General features: G+C 54.4%; 1 protein-coding gene across 3 annotated transcripts; it reads right to left on the bottom strand.

Moving 5' to 3' along the window:
- Positions 1-1777: 1777 nt before the first annotated feature.
- On the bottom strand, positions 1778-19082 carry PRPF3 (pre-mRNA processing factor 3). Of its 3 annotated transcripts, none has more exons than XM_069878644.1 (16): positions 18906-19082; positions 17662-17842; positions 17112-17242; positions 9726-9872; positions 9199-9282; positions 8882-9102; positions 7901-8207; positions 6741-6907; positions 6118-6200; positions 5041-5184; positions 4737-4836; positions 4174-4287; positions 3143-3261; positions 2482-2565; positions 2322-2383; positions 1778-2043 (listed from the first exon to the last, which is right to left on the bottom strand). In XM_069878644.1, the coding sequence occupies exons 2-16, from the start codon at positions 17804-17806 to the stop codon at positions 1897-1899; spliced, it is 2055 nt and encodes a 684-aa protein (XP_069734745.1). In that variant the 5' UTR covers positions 17807-17842; positions 18906-19082; the 3' UTR covers positions 1778-1896. The 3 variants fall into 3 exon arrangements, with proteins under 3 accessions (XP_069734745.1, XP_069734744.1, XP_069734746.1); XM_069878643.1 differs by having other exon boundaries at positions 17662-17832; XM_069878645.1 differs by lacking the exons at positions 17662-17842; positions 18906-19082 and adding an exon at positions 11685-11780 and having other exon boundaries at positions 17112-17243.
- Between the last annotated feature and the right edge of the window lie 1210 nt (positions 19083-20292).

The raw sequence follows: 20292 nt of genomic DNA, 5'->3' as shown, positions 1-20292 counted from the left end.
GATGGGAATAGAATCATAGAATCACCAGGTTGGAAGAGACCCACCGGATCATCGAGTCCAACCATTCCCATCAATCACTAACCCATGTCCCTCAGCGCCTCGTCCACCCGGCCCTTAAACCCCTCCAGGGAACGGGACTCAACCCCCTCCCTGGGCAGCCTCTGACGCTGCCCAATCACCCTTTCCAGGAAAAGTTTTTTCCTGATGTCCAGCCTGACCCTCCCCTGGAGGAGCTTGAGGCCATTCCCTCTCGTCCTGTCCCCTGTCCCTTGGGAGAAGAGCCCAGCTCCCTCCTCTCCACAACCTCCTCTCAGGGAGTTGCAGAGAGCAATGAGGTCTCCCCTCAGCCTCCTCTTCTCCAGGCTAAACCCCCCCAGCTCTCTCAGCCGCTCCTCTTCTTCTCCAGCCCCCTCCCCAGCTTCGTTGCTCTTCTCTGCACTCGCTCCAGAGCCTCAACATCCTTCTGGTGGGGAGGGGCCCACAACTGACCCCAGGATTCGAGGAGCGCTCTCCCCAGGGCCGAGTCCAGAGGGAGAAGAACCTCCCTGGCCCTGCTGGCCACGCCGGGTCTGATCCAAGCCAAGATGCCCTTGGCCTTCTTGGCCACCTGGGCCCCTGCTGGCTCCTGTTCAACCAACACCCCCAGGTCCTTCTCCTCCAGGCAGCTTTCCAGCCAGACTTCTCCTAGTCTGGAGCTGCTCAGGGTTGTTGTGCCCCAAGTGCAGGACCCGGCATTTGGCCTTGTTAAACCTCATGCCATTGGACTCTGCCTAGTGGTCCAGCCTGTTCAGATCCCTCTGGAGCCTCCCGACCCTCCAGCAGATCAACACTTCCATTCAGCTTAGTGTCGTCCACAAACTGTCTAAGGGTGAGGTAAAGACAAGTGACCCTGAGATAAAAAGAACAAAACATCCTGAGGAAGGGGACTGCAACTTCAATATCTGCAAATACAAGAACTTCCATAAGGGGGAGAAGAATCAACTGAGACCAAATGTGCAAGGAGTCTAAGAGCCTGCAAGGAGGAAAGTTGAAAGATTCAACTGAGGATGACAATTTGCCTTCATCCCCAAAGACCCTCGTCAAGAGGAGGAGATTTACGATAATGAGTTCCAACCCACTTCTCAGAAGTCCTGACTATGTGTACTAACACAATGCATACGTATGATTAAGCACAATAAAGATGTGCCGGCTTTGACACCTGGTGTGCCAGCTAGGAGGAGAAACCCCCCTTGCACGGCCGCATACCCGCACCTAACTCTGAGTTGGGTGGTGTTATTCCGCGAGTCACATCCATGGATCCAGCCTGGATCCCTCTGCAGAGCCTCCTGCCCTCCATCCATGGATCCAGCCTGGATCCCCCTGCAGATCCTCCTGCCCTCCATCCATGGATCCAGCCTGGATCCCCCTGCAGATCCTCCTGCCCTCCAGCCATGGATCCAGCCTGGATCCCCCTGCAGATCCTCCTGCCCTCCAGCCATGGATCCAGCCTGGATCCCTCTGCAGATCCTCCTGCCCTCCAGCCATGGATCCAGCCTGGATCCCTCTGCAGATCCTCCTGCCCTCCAGCCTGGATCCCACTGCAGATCCTCCTGCCCCCAAGCAGACCCACGCTCTCCCCCCACCTCGTTGTCCCCTATAAACGGAGGGGGACAGTCCCTTTGTCGTTCTCGGCTCCTCCCTGCACTGCAGCCCCCCTGCTCATTTTCCACAGATGGCAAAGGCAAACCCAGGGCAGCCACTTCCCCCTACTCTGCCCAAAACCAAGCGTTAGCAGTGATCTGTTTTAAAAAATATGTCTTTAATCACTGCGCTGAGGAGAACGAGGGGATGCAGGGGTGGTGGTAGAACTGGGGGGCTGTGGGGCGAGGTGGGGGCGGTGGTTTCAGCCCCCTGCCCTCAGTCTGTGGACTCCAGCACAGACTCGCTGAGCGCCAGGTCCCAGTAGTGCTCGGCTCCGTGCTTCTTAAAGTGCTCCCGTGCCATGTTCTCCGTGGGGCACTGCTTAAATTTCATCTCGCCGAAGCTGCGGTCCTTCGCTGTGCCCTGGGGAGGAGAAAAAGGGACCTTTTCCTACCCATCTCCAAAGGAAACTAACGGGAAACATGGCTCCGGGAATGTGGAATCAACATTTTTCCAGGCAATTAGGGGGAGCACCGCACTACCAACGATTGTGGGAGGCGCTCCTAGGTCTGAAATGCTATGGAAAGTATTGGAGCAGCAGGTCTGCGCCTCATCCAGAGCCTCAGAACAGCATTTGTGGCGCAGAGGGCTCGCTCCCCTCCAGCCTCACCCCTCAGTGTTGCACTGTGCCCACGACTCACCTCCCAAACCAGAGAGCATTTGTTTGTTTTCTTAACAGACTCCTCATCGGACTCATCATCGTCTGAAACGAAACCAACCAATAAAGCTGCTTTGAGCCGCGAAGGCAGAGGAATTGCGAGAGCCGCTCTGCCACCCGTCTGCACCCAGCTCCACACTCACCTTCTCCCTTCGTGTTCGATGTTTGCTCATCCCACTTTATTCGATGAAGCATAAGACGTTTGAATTTCTTCTGTGCTTTTGGACCTGGGAAGAACCAAGACTCAGTGTTCACAAACATTCCTTTAACCTCCCATTTTTAGGGGGTTCTGAAGAGAAAGAGAAGCCAAATGACGCCCACAAGCACTTCCCAGCACACCAGGCATGGTGAATAAAGTCCCAAGGCCATTCCAGCACTGACACCCCAGAGCTTTTCCTGCATCCTTGGGCACAGCAGGTGGCTCTCAGCCACCTTGGGATTTCCTAGTGCCGAACAGGCTCTTCGACAGCTCGCTTAATTCCTTAGAGCTGTGCAAAGCGTGAGGAAACCACACACCACACCAAGAGCCAATGCTCTCCTTACTCTACGCATCCGCCCAGAAAGCATCAAGGATTCAAATCAAGTGCTTTTCCCTTTCACAGCGAGCACGCTGGGCTTTCTGATTGCAGCGTGCTCTGCACTCAGCGCTAACCTCATTACAGCTGCACTTAAGGGAGCCTCAAACAGCCTCCTCGCTTCCTGGCCCTCCGGTAACCCTCAGTCAACAATTTTCAGGGTGTTTTTTGCCAGAGGCAAGCTGTTCAGCGCTGTGTGGTGACCAAAACCCTGCAGGCAAGTCCTCACCTCCTTCTACCACGACGACGTTGACGTCTTTGTGTAAAACCACCACGCCTGTTAAATAGAGCTGGCCAGCGTTCGCCTCGATTTTGAATTTTTTGGCTGGATTGCCCAAGTTTCTGACCCTAAAGACAGGAAAAAAAACAAAAACAAAGAGAAAAGCAGAACAGTTATCCCCAGCCAGAAGAGATCCCTTCTCCTCCTAGACTGCACTCCTCCTCCAGCTCTGCCAGGGCTTTCCCCACACCTGGAAATGATGCGCCTTTGTTCTGGGGCTGCTCAGACAGGCTGTGCCTGTCCCTTCCCATCCTCATTTCACTGAGGTCTTGGAAGCTCCCTGATTTCTAGGCATCAATGCACCAGGTCAGCTCTGGGAGCAGGGAGATCAAAAAATTTAATCGTGTTTTTTGTGCTCAGCTTTAACAGGATGAGTTAAGGACAGAGGGAATGGAATGATTTGGATTGGAAGGGACGCCAAAGCCCATCCAGTCCCACCCCTGCTGTGGGCAGGGACACCTCCCACTGCAGCAGGGGCTCCAAGCCCCATCCAACCTGGCCTTGAACCCCTCCAGGGATGGGGCAGCCACCCCTGCTCTGGGCAACCTGGGACAGGGCCTCCTCACCCTCACAGAAAAACGTTTCTCATCAAGATCTCATCTCAATCTCCCTTCTTGCAGCTCAAAACTGTGCCCCTCATCCTCTCCCTGATCCAGAGCCCCTCCCCAGCCTTCCTGGAGCCCCTTTCAGCTCTGGAAGCTGCTCTAAGGTCACCCCACAGCCTTCTCTCCTCCAGACAGAACAACCCCAACTCTCCCAGCCTGGCCTCGTACAGGAGGTTCTCCAGCCCTCGCATCATCTCCGTGGCCTCTGGGCTCACTCCAACAGATCCATGCCTTTTGGGACAGTGTAATTGTTGCCAGATGGGATCCTTTAATGCCTGATGGGAACCTGAGGAGCTGCTCACGGCTGTTTCTCTCCGTCAGCTCCTTCCGACAGGGCGTTTGCCAGGTGTATTTAGGAAGAGGCACGGCACTCACCTGTACACAGCTATGTGAACGCCCTGCGAAACATCTTCTTTCAGTTTTTTGATCTTCTTTGCTTTTCGCTGTTCTGCCGTGAGCTTTCTCGCAGCGTTCGCTTCTTCGTGAGCTCTGGATGCAAAGACAAACACAGTGATAAGCAAAAGGCAGCCTACGTTGCATCCGCGATGGCATCAGAACGGATCCTTCCCTTCCTAAGCACTGGAGATGTTCATTCCATTGATCCCACAGCCCAGACTCCTGCCCAGATTTCTGCCTGAATTAAAGGCATGTGGGCATTTTAAAACAGCCACCAGTTCAATTAATTTTCATTAATTAGTAATAACAATGACGGTGATTGTCATCACAGAACACAAGGCCACTGCAGAGGCACGAGCTGATCAGCAAGACCCAGCTCCTCCCGGCCTCGAGGGGTCATTCAAGGCCGCTAGAAGGGCTAGAAAATCACACTGCTTCGGCCTTGCGGCATCACTTCAAGGGTTTTGCTCTCTACAAACACAGCACAAGCACTAACTCTGACTAGAAGTGACCAAAACCAAAATGTACAATGTGCCACCTACTTCTGTCTCTTTGCCATCTGCGCTCTAACGTGAGCTTCGACTTTCGTGGGATCCTGAACAGCTTCTGTCCCCAGCACTCGCATCAGGTTTGAGATCCGTACTGCAAGGGAAACGGGAGAGGAGCTGGGAGCGGCTCCGGGACACCAGTTTGCCGTGACGGAAATGCACAGCGACACCAGGCACGCTGGCAGGCTCCAAACCTGACCGTATGGGCAGGTTTATCAGATCCCCCCAGCACTCAGGGATACGCGGATCCACGCGATCCTGTAGAGCTCGCAGCCCACCCGCCACCACCATGATTTACCTTTGGGCTCTGGCGGTGGCATCAGGCCCAGCCTGACTTTCTCCTGCAGCTCCTTCTGGGCTTCCCTCCGAGTCTGTCGCCGTAATTTCTTCTGCTCCTTCTTAGTTAAATAAACCCCCAGGGTCACTGGTGTGTCGCTGTCCACTGGGAAGATAAATGAGACAAGGTAAATAACGGAAAGCTTTGGAAGAAGCAGGAGAAAACCCTGCCTGCAAGGTTATGCGCGCACCTCACTCTGTTACAGCTACGTGCTATCAGCAAACCTGACCCTGGGGGGAAAAAAACATTTGTTTTTTCTTTTCACAGAAAATTAAACTGTTCTGTGGTTATTTTATGTCCTTTTCTTCAGCGCAAGGAGGACAAAACCACCCTGGTCGAGACAAGGAGCTCGTGTCTGCATGGCGAGAGCAATCAGTGCAGAGCAGGCCGTTGATGGGGAAGCAAGCAATTGGCAGCTGCCACAGGCTTTATAGGTTTCTAAACCCAGGGGAGACTCTCTCAAAGTTTCAATGAGTTGGGGTTGTTCAGCCTGGAGAAGAAAAGGCTGCGGGGAGACCTTAGAGCAGCTTCTAGTCCTGAAAAGGGTTCTAGGAAAGCTGGGGAGGGGCTCTGGATCAGGGAGGGCAGGGACAGCATGACAAGGAACGGTTTTGAGCTGCAAGAGGGGAGTTTGAGATGCGATCTTGGTTAGAAATATTTTGCTGTGAGGGTGGGGAGGCCCTGGCCCAGGTTGCCCAGAGCAGGGGTGGCTGCCCCATCCCTGGAGGGGTTCAAGGCCAGGTTGGATGGGGCTTGGAGCTCCTGATGCAGTGGGAGGTGTCCCTGCCCATGGCAGGGGTGGGACTGGATGGGCTTTGGCATCCCTTCCAACCCAAACCATTCCAGGATTCTGTTATTTCAGCTCTCTCTGCCACCTTTCTGATTTATCTTCACATGATTTCTTCTCCCCACAGGGACAGGAGACACTGGGCTGCAGTGCTACAAGTGGGGACTTGCAGGGCTTCACCCCACCGCGCACCAGCTGCTCAGAGCGGTTTTGTCTCCAGTTTACAACGTTGACCAAAACTGAGGCCGTACCTGGCGGGTTGAGCTGTGCTGGGTGCTCCACGAGGTTTGTGATCCCAAAGTACTCATCTTTCTTGGAAGATGTTCCACCTTTTCTAGAAAGGAGAGAGGAGGATGTCATTGCAAATCTCCCAGCCTGAATCCCTGCGTTCCCTTAAACACAAACCATGGAAAAAGTCCTCTAACACTTCCCTCGGGAAGCACAAGAGCTTGATGTGCTGTAGAAGACACAGAAATGCAGTGTCAATCCACAGGGGAATACCCACCCACGCTTCACGGTTAGGAGGAAGGCTTCTCACACCTCCACTGTCAACAAGACTCGTAGAAACGCTCATGCTTAGAATAAACCAAAACACACCACCAATTTTGGGCCAAAAAATCCCTCTAACTCCATTGCAGTCACCTTCTGGGTTGCTGGAGGAACGGCCTCCAAAAAGGAGGTGGGGCAGGCCCCTACCACTAGCCCCAAGATAGATTTGGGAGCAAACCTAGTGCCCCTGGACCTCAGAGATGAGGAAGGTGGAATTCCACAGCTCCAGCAGATCCTGGCACTCAACAGACCCCATTAGCCACGAGAAGCTCCAAACTTCCCTCCTGCAGTGGAACAATCAAAACCAAGCAAAGAAATGACTTACAAGTCCATGTTGTTTGGGATGATGTAGGAATCCCACCACTCGATTTCTGGGATCTCCCCCTCTTTCAGCTCCTTCTTTGGGGTAATAAGCGCCAACTTGGTGGAAGTGTGTATCCCGGTCTTCCTGGCAGCCTGCGAAATCTCTGCCTGCAGCTTTTCTAGCTGAGCCTGAAAACACGGAGAGGAAAATGCCACATAAAGGTCACTCCAAAGCAGCAGAGCCTTCAGGATAAGCACAACACCTAGGCACCTTGTGATTTATTTATGTTCTAAACTGATCCAAAGCAGCCTCTGGAAGAAACCACACCACACGTGGCAGTAGAAGCTCAGAAACCTGACACAAATCTGGTCTCATTACTGAACCTTCCAGGAGTTTCAAAAGACCCCAGATGAACGCTTTCTCCCTAGGCATCGTTTCCTTGGACTCTTCTGTCTAATGGAGCTCTTCTCTCCCAAAATCTAGTCTTATTACTGAGCTTTCTCGGGGAATGGAACAATCCCAGAGGAACGCCTCCCTAGGCATTGTATCCCTGGACTTTTCTCTCTAAAGGAGCTCCTCTCTCTCCTTCTCCCCAAGAACCTGAGCATTATAGAATCATGGAAAGGTTTGAGTTGGAAGGGACCTTAAAGATCACCCAGTTCCACACGCCCTGCCATGGGCAGGGATACCTCCCACTGCATCAGGGGCTCCGAGCCCCATCCAACCTGGCCTTGAACCCCTCCAGGGATGGGGCAGCCACCCCTGCTCTGGGCAGCCTGGGCCAGGGCCTCCCCACCCTCAAATTAACAAAATTCTTCCTTATTTTATCAAGATTTCTTTAAATCTTCCCCCCTGGGTTGATCACTGCTGTGGGAAGAACACGGCCAGAAAACGACCTGTTCTCTTTGGAAATTATCAATCTTTTGCTAAAAAAACCCAGCAGATCTTGTCTTTCCCCGGGTGAAGCTGGCTGTAAGGAAACACTTTCCACACACACATTCTAATTTGGGTGCCCGCCTTTCTGATGTTGACAGAAAAGTTCCGGGTGACTTTCCTAAAAAGTTTTGCTTCCTCAGAGCCAACACGGCTCCCTTCGCATCCTAGGAGAGGAAAGTCATCTCCCATTCCGAACCGAACCCTCACTTCCGTGCTGTCAGGTAGCATGGCAAGACCTCAAATACCTTCGTTCGCAACCTCTGGGCAATTTTCTCAAATTTGCCTTTTTCATGGAACTTAAAGGTGCGTTTCTGACGCTGGGCTGGGGTTATGGAGACCCGGGGGTCAAAGTAAGTGTTCGACTCCATATCTTCCGAGGGCTTTTCTTTAAGCTGCTGTTTGAACTGCTCTCTCTTCACAGCTCTGATGTTTGCTTTTAGGGTTGGCATGCGGTGAGTCAACTCAATCTCTTTACCAGTCGCATCAACAGTTCGGCCTTGCTCATCCAAGATCAGTGGCGTAGGCTTTGTCTGATCCTTCAGCTCCACTTTCCTGGGGGCAAGACAAGATACAGGGCGTTAAAATGCGATCATGGTGTTAATTCAGAGGAAATATGAACTTTATTTCCATGGTAAGCGACAAACTGGCCCAGGACTTCTCCAGGGGTTGTGGTTGTTGAGCCTGGAGTAGAGAAGGCTCCAGGGTGACCTTAGAGCAGCTTCTAGTGCTGAAAGGGGCTCCAGGAAAGCTGGGGAGGGGCTCTGGATCAGGGATGGGATGATGGAGAACGGTTTTGAGCTGCAAGAAGGGAGATTGAGATGAGATATGAGGGAGAAATGTTTTGGTGTGAGGGTGGGGAGGCCCTGGCCCAGGTGGCTCCATCCCTGGAGGGGTTCAAGGCCAGGTTGGACGGGGCTCAGAGCCCCTGATGCAGTGGGAAGTGTCCCTGACCCTGGCAGGGGTGGGACTGGATGGGCTTTGAGGTCCCTTCCAAGCCATCTGATCATTCTCCTCAACGTCACATCTCATCTACTCCCCCAGAAAGGACTCAAATCCCAAGCGCAGAAGTAGGGAAGAGTCTCACTTGAGGAAGGAGTAACCTCCATTTCTCCTCTTTAAATTTGTTCCTTCTGCAGCCACTAAGGCCACTCTCAGGGATCTGGAGATGCCTTTGTCCAACCCCTCTGCTGGCAGCCAGGACGGCACTGCGAGCGGCAGGTACTCACGGCGGCGCGATGCCCATGGCGTGCAGGTTGGCCAGCCCCACCATGTTGGCGTTGCCGATGAGCCCTGGTTTCAGGGCCAGCTGCGCCTGGATCCGGGCCTGCAGCTCCGCGGCTTTCCTGGCCTTCTCGATGGCGTCGTTCATGAACGTCGCTGCCTGGGAAGGTTGGATCGTGTTGCCGATCGGGAGACGTTCCGATTGCGATGAAGAAGAAATTTTTGGCTGTCGAGAGATAAAGGTTTGTTACGCGTCTGTTCCAGCCAAGATGCCCTAGTGGGAACGGGGACCGTGGGATTTGCCCACTGCTTCCGGCGGTACCTGTGGTGTCGGGGGACTGATGAAACTCAGCTGCTTTTTCCTCTCTTCAATCTGCCGCGTGGCCGCCTCCATCATCTGTTTGATCTGCAGGAAAAACATTGGATGGTGAATTTCCCTTCCCTCTCAGAGGGCGAGAAGGAGCCCTTGGCACCTCTTTACAGCTGCAAACACACGCCAGTCAGCTCAGAGTGAACAGAGTTGTCTCAAACCACTCTCATCAACGACCTCCAGCTGCCAGGAAGGAACCGAACAGCATGAGCGCTCTTGGCCAAGCCCATTTACTCCCGTTTAGGCAAAAAGAACATTCACATTATCGTTAGCCTAATACACGAGTGGCAGCAAAGGGAACGCGGGCGACGATTACAGCAAACAGAGTTTCAAGAATATCAACTTGCCATTCGCTTGCTTGGTTTGTGATAGGAATTAAGGCAAAGTAAACACGAAAATCTACCAGGATGCAGACTATTGGTCAGGGCCAAGCTCTGTTCCGGGGCAGAGCTCACATCCCACAGCCCATTCAGACCGACCTGGAGCTTGGTGAGCATCCCGGGGCTCTCCGACGGCGGGCCTGGAATGACCTCCGGCTCATCCTCAACCTCCTCAAATCGCGGAATGCGCCGCTTCTTGACACCAGAAGATTCCTTGGATACCTCAGAGTCATCACCAAACACATCCTAACAGAAAAGGAGAGAAGGAGGGGAAAACTGAGGTCAAAACCAAAGAATTCTCCTCACAGCCAGTATTTCAAGATGAGAAACCACCATGTGGTACAGATCCAACACTACACGATCAGCACTGTGGTGCAGGGCTTCCAGGGCAGAACGCCCACGCTGATCTACTGGGAATCCCGTGGTCACACAACAGAGGAGCACCAGTGACAATTGATGCAAGAGCTCAAAGGACAGCAGACACCACAGGGCTCTGCCTGTGGAAAACCCACCGCCGTCCCCTCAGCAGTAAAAGCTTTTATGACACTGAAGGGATTTAAGGTCTTGCTCAGCTACCTGGAGAAATGGAAAAGGCCTGCCCACGAGCTCGCCTGACAGGGATAAAATGGTTTCCATGACTTCTGCCAACTTCAGAGGGTTTGCTGAAGGGTTCTACCATATCCTCCCCAAAAGAAGGATGCAGCCCCAGACCTGCTGCAGGCCAGGATCGCAGTGGCAATCCCTCACACTTCATAGAATCACCAGGTTGGAAAGGACCCATTGGATCGAGTCCAACCATTCCCATCAATCACTAACCCATGTCCCTCAGCACCTCATCCACCCGTCCCTTAAACCCCTCCAGGGAAGGGGACTCAACCCCCTCCCTGGGCAGCCTCGGACACTGCCCAATCACCCTTTCCGTGAAGAATTTTTTCCTAATGTCCAGCCTGACCCTCCCCTGGTGGAGCTTGAGGCCATTCCCTCTCGTCCTGTCCCCTGTCCCTTGGGAGAAGAGCCCAGCTCCCTCCTCTCCACAACCTCCTCTCAGGGAGTTGCAGAGAGCAATGAGGTCTCCCCTCAGCCTCCTCTTCTCCAGGCTAAACCCCCCCAGCTCTCTCAGCCGCTCCTCTTCTTCTCCAGCCCCCTCCCCAGCTTCGTTGCTCTTCTCTGCACTCGCTCCAGAGCCTCAACATCCTTCTTGTGGGGAGGGGCCCACAACTGACCCCAGGATTCGAGGAGCGGTCTCCCCAGGGCTGAGTCCAGAGGGAGAAGAACCTCCCTGGACCTGCTGGTCACACCGTTTCTGATCCAAGCCAAGATGCCCTTGGCCTTCTTGGCCACCTGGGCCCCTGCTGGCTCCTGTTCAACCAACACCCCCAGGTCCTTGTCCTCCAGGCAGTTTCCAGCCAGACTTCTAGTCTGGAGCTGCTCAGGGTTGTTGTGCCCCAAGTGCAGGACCTGGCATTTGGCCTCGTTAACCCTCAATCCATTGGTCACACCCCAGCAGTCCAGCCTTTTCAGGTCCCTTTGACTCAGCCAACCCTAGCTCAGATCCAAAGATGCCGCGCTCAAACTGAGCTGGTCTGGAGAATCATAAAATTGCTCGGTTGGAAAAGAACTTTGAGATCATCAAACCCAACCGTACCTCTCAGCTACAAAACCATATTCCTGAGCACTTCACCTGCCCATCTTTTAAATCCCTCCAGGGATGAGGACTTAACCACCTCCCTGGGCAGCTTCTGCCAGTGCCTGAGAACCCTTTTGGTGAAGAAATTTTTCCTGATGTCTAATCTGAACCAATCACGGCACAACTTGAGGCCCTTTCATCTCGTCCTGTCACCTGTCACCTGGGAGAAGAGACCAGCACCTCACTACGACATCCTTTCTGACAGTTGTAGACGTTCCGGCACGTCCCAGCTTGGGAGAGCGCGGCCGGGGATTTCAGCTACTCCGTGCCTGGTGTGTGTGTGTGTGTGTGTGGTAAACTGGATTTGTCCATGCAACCGTGTTATTGTAACGTGTGTGTGGAGGTGTTATTTGAAAAGAAAATATACACACCGGTTGTAAGCGTTAGTTGCAATCCCTTCTTCACTATAACGGTTCGTATCCTACAAGGACACTTCCTCATCCAGACACAGGTACTTCTTGGAAAACCTACAAGTTCAAGAGAAAGGACTTGCCCATAGTATAAAGTGTGTAAACCATTACGTTTTAGTTCCTGAAACTTCCCAAGCAATGACCTACCCCACGGGAATTAACCAGGAGAGAGAGGGCAGGCCAGACAGCACGCTGAGGACAGCCAACGCCATCAGTTCTGAATAAATCCACTGCTCTGTGCTAAAGGAGCTCAGCCTGAGACTACAAATTCAGCTCTAAAACCTCCACTGCGGTGGTAGGGAAGCCAGTCTGGAAGCGTGACCGTGATCTGTCACCTCGCCAGGCCATCTCGTGTTACAGCAGGGTCAGGAGAGATCCAGATCTTGAGGGAGCCCCTCCAAGAAAGGCAATTCCAGAGAGAGAGAGGGTGGCATTTGGCAGGCGGGATGCCCGTCCTCACACCAAGAGCCAAGAGAAGAGGATAGGTCTGCTCTGCTGCTTCCCAGCCCTGCGCTGGGGTTAGCTGGGAACGCCATCAACCCTCCAAGCTCGCGCGAGACGCCCCAGCGGATGCTCTGCTGGAGAAGAATCTCCTGCTCTGCATCCAGCCACAGCTCTGCTCCACTCTGCCAGCGCGAGATCCGCTCTGAACAAGATGCTGCTCCCTCCCCGCCCTGCAGCGCTCCAGTTCACAGAATCACAGAATCACAGAATAACCAGGTTGGAAGAGACCCACCGGATCACCGAGTCCAACCGTTCCTACCAAACACTAAACCATATCCCTCAGCACCTCGTCCACCCGTGCCTTAAACACCTCCAGGGAAGGTGACTCAACCACCTCCCTGGGCAGCCTGTTCCAGTGCCCAATGACCCTTTCTGTAAAGAATTTTTTCCTAACGTCTAGCCTAAACCTCCCCTGGCGGAGCTTGAAGCCATTCCCTCTTGTCCTGTCCCCTGTCACTTGGGAGAAGAGGCCAGCACCCTCCTCTCTACAACGTCCTTTCAAGTAGTTGTAGAGAGCAATGAGGTCACCCCTCAGCCTCCTCTTCTCCAGGCTAAACAACCCCAGCTCTCTCAGCCGCTCCTCATAAGGCCTGTTCTCCAGCCCTTTCACCAGCTTTGTTGCTCTTCTCTGGACTCTCTCCAGAGCCTCAACATCCTTCTTGTGGTGAGGGGCCCAGAACTGAACACAGTATTCGAGGAGCGGTCTCACCAGTGCCGAGTACAGAGGGAGGATAACCTCCCTGGACCTGCTGGTCACGCCGTTTCTGATACAAGCCAAGATGCCATTGGCCTTCTTGGCCACCTGGGCACACTGCTGGCTCATATTCAGTCGGCTGTCAACCAACACACCCAGGTCCCTCTCCTCCAGGCAGCTTTCTAGACAGACTTCTCCCAGTCTGTAGCACTGCATAGGGTTGTTGTGCCCCAAGTGCAGGACCCGGCATTTGGCCTTGTTAAACCTCATGCCATTGGACTCTGCCCAGCGGTCCAGCCTGTTCAGATCCCTTTGCAGAGCCTCCCGACCCTCCAGCAGATCGACACTTCCACCCAGCTTAGTGTCGTCCGCAAACTTGCTCAGGGTGCACTCGATGCCTTCATCCAGATCATTGATGAAGACATTGAACAGGGCTGGACCCAGCACTGAGCCCTGGGGAACCCCACTTGTCACTGGCCTCCAGCTGGATTTCACACCATTTACCACCACTCTCTGGGCTCGGCCATCCAACCAGTTTTCCACCCAGGAGAGTGTGTGCCTGTCCAGCCCAGAGGCTGACAGTTTCTCAAGCAGAACGCTGTGAGAAACTGTGTCAAAGGCTTTGCTGAAGTCCAGGAAGACCACATCCACAGCCTTTCCCTCATCCAGTAGCCGGGTCACTTTGTCATAGAAGGCGATCAGGTTAGTCTGGCAAGACCTGCCTTTTGTGAACCCATGTTGACTGGGCCTGATCACCCGGTTCTCTTGCATGTGCTTCATGATAGCACTCAAGATCACCTGTTCCATGACTTTCCCTGGCACTGAGGTCAGACTGACAGGCCTGTAGTTTCCTGGGTCCTCCCTGCGGCCCTTTTTGTAGATGGGCACAACATCAGCCAGCCTCCAGTCCAGTGGGACTTCCCCAGTCTTCCAGGACTGTTGGAAGATGATGGAAAGGGGTTTGGCCAGCACATCCGCCAGCTCCTTCAGTACCCTAGGGTGAATCCCGTCCGGCCCCATAGACTTGTGACTGTCCAGTCGGGCTAGCAAGGCTCTGACCACCTCCTCTTGGATCACGGGAGCCTCATTATGCTCCTCTAGCTCCTGGGTTTGTACACAGACGGAACGACCCTCCTTACGACTAAAGACTGAGGCAAAGAAGGCATTAAGTACCTCAGCCTTTTCCTCATCCCCTGTTACTGTTGTCCCTTCTGTGTCCAATAGGGACTGTATGGTCTCCCTAGTCCGCCTTTTATTATTTATATATTTGTAGAAAGATTTTTTGTTATCTTTCACTGACTTGGCCAATCCAATTTCTAGCTGAGCCTTAGCCCTTCTGATTTTTTCCCTACACAATCTCACTTCCCTCCTGTAGTCCACCCAAGAGGCCTGTCCCTTCTTCCAGAGGCCATAAACATTTCTTTTCTTCTTGATATCCCTCAAGATCTCTCTATTCAACCAAGCTGGCTTTCTCCCCTGCCGGCTTTTTTTCCGGACCACAGGGATGGCTTTCTCCTGAGCTGCTAGGACCACCCCTTTGAAGAGCTCCCAGCCCTCCTGGGCTCCCTTGCCCTTGAGTACTGTCTCCCATGAGACTTCACCAACCAGCCTGCTGAAGAGATCAAAGTCTGCCCTCTGGAAATTTAATGTTACGGTCTTGCTAACCACCCTCTTCACTTCACCTAGAACAGAAAATTTTATAATCTCATGATCGCTTAGTCCTAGGCGTCCACCTACCGCCACATCCCCTACAAGGCCTTCTCTGTTCACCAACAGGAGGTCCAGGAGGGCACCTTCCCTGGTTGGTTCATTCACCAACTGTGCAAGGAAGTTATCTCCCACGCACTCCAGGAACCTCCTAGACTGCTTCCTTTCTGCTGTGTTGTACACCCAGCAGATATCAGGCAGATTGAAGTCTCCCACCAGAACGAGAGGCATCGATCTAGAGATCGACCGCAGCTGTTTATAGAAGAGCTCATCAGCTGCTTCTCCTTGGTTGGGTGGTCTGTAACAGACTCCCATCACAAAATCTCCCTTCTGGTGGGCTCCTCTGATTTTGACCCACAGGCACTCAACCTCCTCATCTCCACAATCCATCTCAGTGATGTCCAAGTCCTCCCTTACAAAGAGGGCTACCCCACCTCCTCTCCTACCCTTCCTGTCCCGCCTGAAAAGCTTATACCCCACCATAGCCGTACTCCAGTTATATGAGTCGTCCCACCACGTTTCCGTGATGGCAACGACATCATAGGCCCCTTGCCCTATGACAGCTTCCAGCTCTTCCTTCTTATTTCCCATGCTGCGTGCATTGGTGTAAATGCACTTCAGCTGAGCTGCCGAGCCTTCAGCCCTCCTAGAGGGAACAGGGTTCGTTCCCAACTGCCTGGTAACTGGAGTAGTTGACACCAGAGTGCCTGCATCTCCCTTAACACCCCGAGGTGTGTTCTCCCCCACTTTTTGTGCGGTGAGGTACTGGTGGTCCTCGCCCGCGCACCCTCTCCCAATCACCAATTCCCCACATCCAGGCTCGTTCCTGTCTAGCCTGGGCTCAACCCCCTCCCCCTTCACATCTAGTTTAAAGCTCGATTTATGAGCTTGGCTAGGTTTCTGGCAAGGGCTTTAGCCCCCCCAGGAGTTCTGACCAGGAGGAAGAGGAGAGGACTTCAACTTGCGAAGAAAGGCATGATCTACACGCCAGCTGTGCCATGGGGCTGCAGACAGTGATCCCGCCACCCCGGAACACCCCACAGGGATGGGAATGATGACATCCCTATCTCTCTGCCATCTCCCCAAGAGATCCAAAGCAAAAGGGGTGAGGGGAGCAGCCCAGATCCACTGATCCAGCTGAAATCTCGCTTTCCAATGGCAGGGTGGCAGCTCAGCACAGCGTGAGGCTGCCCAATTCCCAAATTAAAGCACAACTGCAGCTTGGAAACACTCGAAGCAACCCAATCCAGTGGGAGGTGTCCCTGAACTCCTTTGAGGTTCCTTCTGATCCAAGCCATTCTGTGATGATGCCAGGAAACACGCTTATGGCACCACAAAAGCTATAGGAGAATGAAGTCTTTTAAGCTACTGCCGCCCTCGGGCACTGGGACACCTGGAGCTAAACCCAAGTCACTAAATCACAGAATTATTCTGTGATTCTGTGAAATCAGATTGCGCGGCAGCTCCACGGGCTGCGCCGGCTCCACAGGATGGGAACTGATTTAACACACCATTTGTTAGCTGGTGACTGCACACAGACACGGATGAGACCCGGTTAATGCCTCGTCCGGACAGCGGGAGAATAAGTTTCCAAGGGAAAAGAGGGACTGGAGGCAGTTGTCTCCTAACACAGCTGAGATCTAAATCCTGAACTGGATCACTCACGCTTGCCAAGGTTAAGCGTTGCCTGAAATTGTCACAGAGAAATACAGATTGCCACAACCTTGGAAAGAGCGGAAGGAGATGGACTCTGTAAGTGGGGAGCAGCACGGAGAGAACCCCTCTTCAACTCAGCACACAAGTGATGGGAAAACATGATTCCAGATGGCAAGTGAAGTCTTCAAGAGAAGAAAGTGGGTGAAAACAGGTCTGAATGCGCAAGACTTCCACCATCCCAGAGAAGCGTTAGGCAGGAGAAACAGCAGAGAGGCACTAAAACCCCGCTGTCAACAACCTGCTGCTACAACGGAACTCTCCAACATCACCCTCTGTGGATTCTAGATGGAAACGGAGAATGGAAACCCACCAGATGACCCACCACAGAGCCCCACTCATTTCTGATAGGAAGAGCCACCGGCAGAGTGAAACACTCGCGTGTCTGGGCAAGGAAGAGCAACGGGAAGGTGCTAGGAGCGCAGATCCCAGGCTCCCAATGAAAACCCAGCGCTGCCAACGCAGTGGTTAAGAGCACAAAGCAAAACGGAGAGCTGGAGCTCCGCGGAGCGAATCTGCCACACAAGCTTAGCAGAAAGAAATCGGAAGGTTGAGACTTCGCCACCAGGAGAGCTCGGTGCTGCCTCCTCCAGCGGCGCAGAGAACCGAAAGGTAAAGGCTCACACACTTCATCATGGAGAAAGGTCTTTTCTCTTGAACGTTAAGCATTACGGGAAGTACCTCTGGAAGAGGAAAGTGTGGCAGAGCACCAGCACTGCCTCCACGGCCACCGAACCACAGGGAAAAAGCAATCAATAATCAATAATCACCTTTAGCTCTCGCTTCCGGTTCCGATCGCTGTTGGATTTGGAATGCCTGGAGCTTCGGCCTTCCTCGACTGCCTCAAAGAGCTTGTCCACAAATCGCAGGGTGGAATCGTCCAGGAAGGGCTTGAGGTGGTCTGGAAAAGAGCAGGAGTTGTGTCAGTTCAGAATTCCCTGCGTGGGATGAGGGGGAGAATCCACAGGGACATCGGCGAAGCTGTGAAACACTTAAAAGTGAATTCAACCCTATGAATGCAACAGGCCCTGTGGCTTCCAGGACCTGCAGATCCTGCTGCCGGGAGCTTTAGATTCTGAAGGATTAAAGGAGTCCAGGCCTCGAGGAGAAAAAAAACAGGGCTCTAAAGTTTAAAAACAAGGAAAGCCACAGGTTCAATTAAGGTTTTCAAGGCAAAAAAGAGTCTTAAATTCAATTTTCCTTCTGGGAACAGAGAGAGTGTGTTTATATAGGATCCGAGGTTTTTCCAGATGTTCTGTGAGGGCCTGTTTGCTCCACCCGGCTCTGCTGCAGGGTCCACCTGGCACCCTCGGGACATACCGGCTGCTTTCTTCTTGTCCATGCCTTTCCCAACACAGTTGAGCGCCGCGGTGACGACAGTGGGCTCCGAAAAGCCCAGCACTCGCTTCACGGTCTTCTCGATCCATGGCTTCAGCTCATCCAACTCCCTTTTGGAGAGCGACATCTTTGCCAGGCCTGAAGCGAATTATCCTGCTCGGACCTGTGAAGACGCCAGGTGAGAAAACCACAGATCAGTGAAAGGAAGCATCAGATTATCCTCACTTCAGTGCCAAGCTTTTCCCTGAGGAAGCTTAAGAGCGGCTAGAAGCTCTCAAGAGATGGATTTTGCTCCTTTATTTTTAAAACACAAGCCGAAAAGAGTGAGCTGCGTGGGGAGGAAGGGCCTGAGCAGTGAGGAGCCTGACCAGAGGCCCTGCAAAGGGAAATCCATCCAGAAGGTGTTCACCGTGCGTCCCACCAGCCTTCCCCAACGGAAAACAGACACCCGGCGAGCACCTTCAGGCCTCGGCTCCACTCCGAACCCCTCGACTCTTTTCCTGCCTGCCAGCCCCGTCCCTAAAGACCCACAGGTTTGGCGGTTCCAGTGCAGCTGCCGCAAGCTCAATGCAAGCCAAGCGGATACGGAACCACCTCCCGCACCCGCTCACTCTTAATCCGTTTGTTTCCTGTTTTACAGGCTCTTTCAAACACGCTCCGCTTCACCGAGATGTCCAAGCTGGCCACGCGCACGGCTGCCTCCGTGCTCACGGCTTAAACACGGCGGCTGCCGCTGGCGAAGCAGAAATTCCAGCTTTCCCAAGGTGAAGATTTCTCACCGTTAATCAGTAGCGGCCCTCCCGCCGTCAGGCACAGCCTCGGATGCAATAACGTTTAATTACGCGCCCGGGCCCTAATCTGCTTTGGAAACCAAGTCTCCTTTATCTGGAAACGGGAGAAAATCTTCTTAAGGAAACATGTTTGACCTCAGCGTTTCTTCCCTACACAAGTGGGCCTGTAGAGCCTTTGGGTTAACGAGAGTCTAATTAAACAGAAAACTGATCAATTATGGTTCTTGCTACCAAAACAGAGAATTGGGAATCAGCTCTAACGAAGCACTTCACCATTTAGGGTCAGTGAGGAGCCCAGGGAGGCAAATCCACAGGCTCAGAGCAGCAACACGGGGGCCAGAAGCCCAACCATCCCCGCAGCCTCATGCATTCACAGCAGCTTTCCCAGAGATAATTGAAAAGCAGCTCCAAAAGAGCACAGTTACGGGATTTCACCTGTAATCTCTGACTCGGCAGCTTCGAACGGATCAGCAGGGACCCCGCTGGGGAAGTCACACTCAGGGGAGGCCTTGAAGCTACAAATTCAAGCACCGACTGTCCTCGCAACTCGCTTCCCGAGGTGCCGCGAGGCTGAGCCGGCTGTTCCCGCGGAGCTGCTGCCCCAAAGGCTTCCTTCGAGGGGACAAACAGAGACAGTCAGCGGGGGCCGCACGTGGATCTGTCGCCCCTCCGCTCAGCCGCCCCCTTCCCAACGTCCCCGCCTCCCCCTCACCCAGTGCCCCCTTTCCCCTCACCCACAGCCTTCCCGGTGCCCCCCCCTCCTCCGGGCGCCGCCTCCGGTGCCCCATTCCCCTCACTCACCGCCTTCCCGGTGCCCCCCCCGCCCAACCCCTTGGATTTCCCCCTTTCCCCTCACCGGGGCGCCCCCCCTCCGTAGGCCCCGTAGTCCCATCTCCCTCCAGCCCTCCCATCCCGGTGTCCCCAACCCGGTGCTCCCCCTTTCCCCTCACCGGCCCGCCCCCCGCAGGCCCCGGGCTCTCCTCTCCGTCCCGCCCCGACTCCCCCGTGTCCCATTCCCCCCGCCGCCCCTCTCTCCCTTCAGCCCCCCCTATCCCGGTGCGCCCCCCCTCCCCTCCCCTTAACCGGATGAGGGCCCCCCACCCCGCAGGCCCCGGGGTTCCCTCCCCCTTCAGCTCCGCTGTCCCTTCCTCCCCTCTCACCGGGGCGGGGCGCGGCGCCCCTGCAGGCCCCGGGGCCCGGTGGTGGCGGCGGCGGCGGCGGCCCTGACGGTGACGGCGCTTCGGGGCGGAAGCGGAAACGGCGCGCGCGCGCGGAGCCTGCGCGCCTCCCCCCTCTCCCCGAGCCCCGCAAAGTCCCCTCGCGCGGAGCATGCCGGGAAGGAGGCGGACAGAGCCGGGGGGGCGGAGCTCCCGGGGCAGGCGGCACGGGGAGGGGCGTGGCTCCGTGCATAGATAGGCCACGCCCACATCACGTGACCGGCCGCGGTTCCCGCGCTGGCGCCGCCGCCACGTGCGCGCAAGGGTCATGGAGGAGCCCAAAAGGGTCGTGGAGGAGCCCAAAAGGGTCGTGGAGGAGCCCAAAAGGGTCGTGGAGGAGCCCAAAAGGGTCGTGGAGGAGCCCAAAAGGGTCGTGGAGGAGCCCAAAAGGGTCGTGGAGGAGCCCAAAAGGGTCGTGGAGGGCAGGGAGAGCGGGAGGGGAAGGGGTTTGAGCTGCAAAAGGGGAGACTGAGATGAGATCTCGGTTAAAAATGTTTCAGTGTGAGGGTGGGGAGGCCCTGGCCCAGGTTGCTCCATCCCTGGAGGGGTTCAAGGCCAGGCTGGATGGGGCTTGGAGCCCCTGATCGCATGAAAGGCGTCCCTAC

The sequence above is a fragment of the Phaenicophaeus curvirostris genome, chromosome 29, assembly GCF_032191515.1.
Source record: "Phaenicophaeus curvirostris isolate KB17595 chromosome 29, BPBGC_Pcur_1.0, whole genome shotgun sequence".
In the NCBI taxonomy this organism is placed as follows: domain Eukaryota; kingdom Metazoa; phylum Chordata; class Aves; order Cuculiformes; family Cuculidae; genus Phaenicophaeus; species Phaenicophaeus curvirostris.
This window is presented reverse-complemented; position numbering and strand designations above follow the sequence as displayed.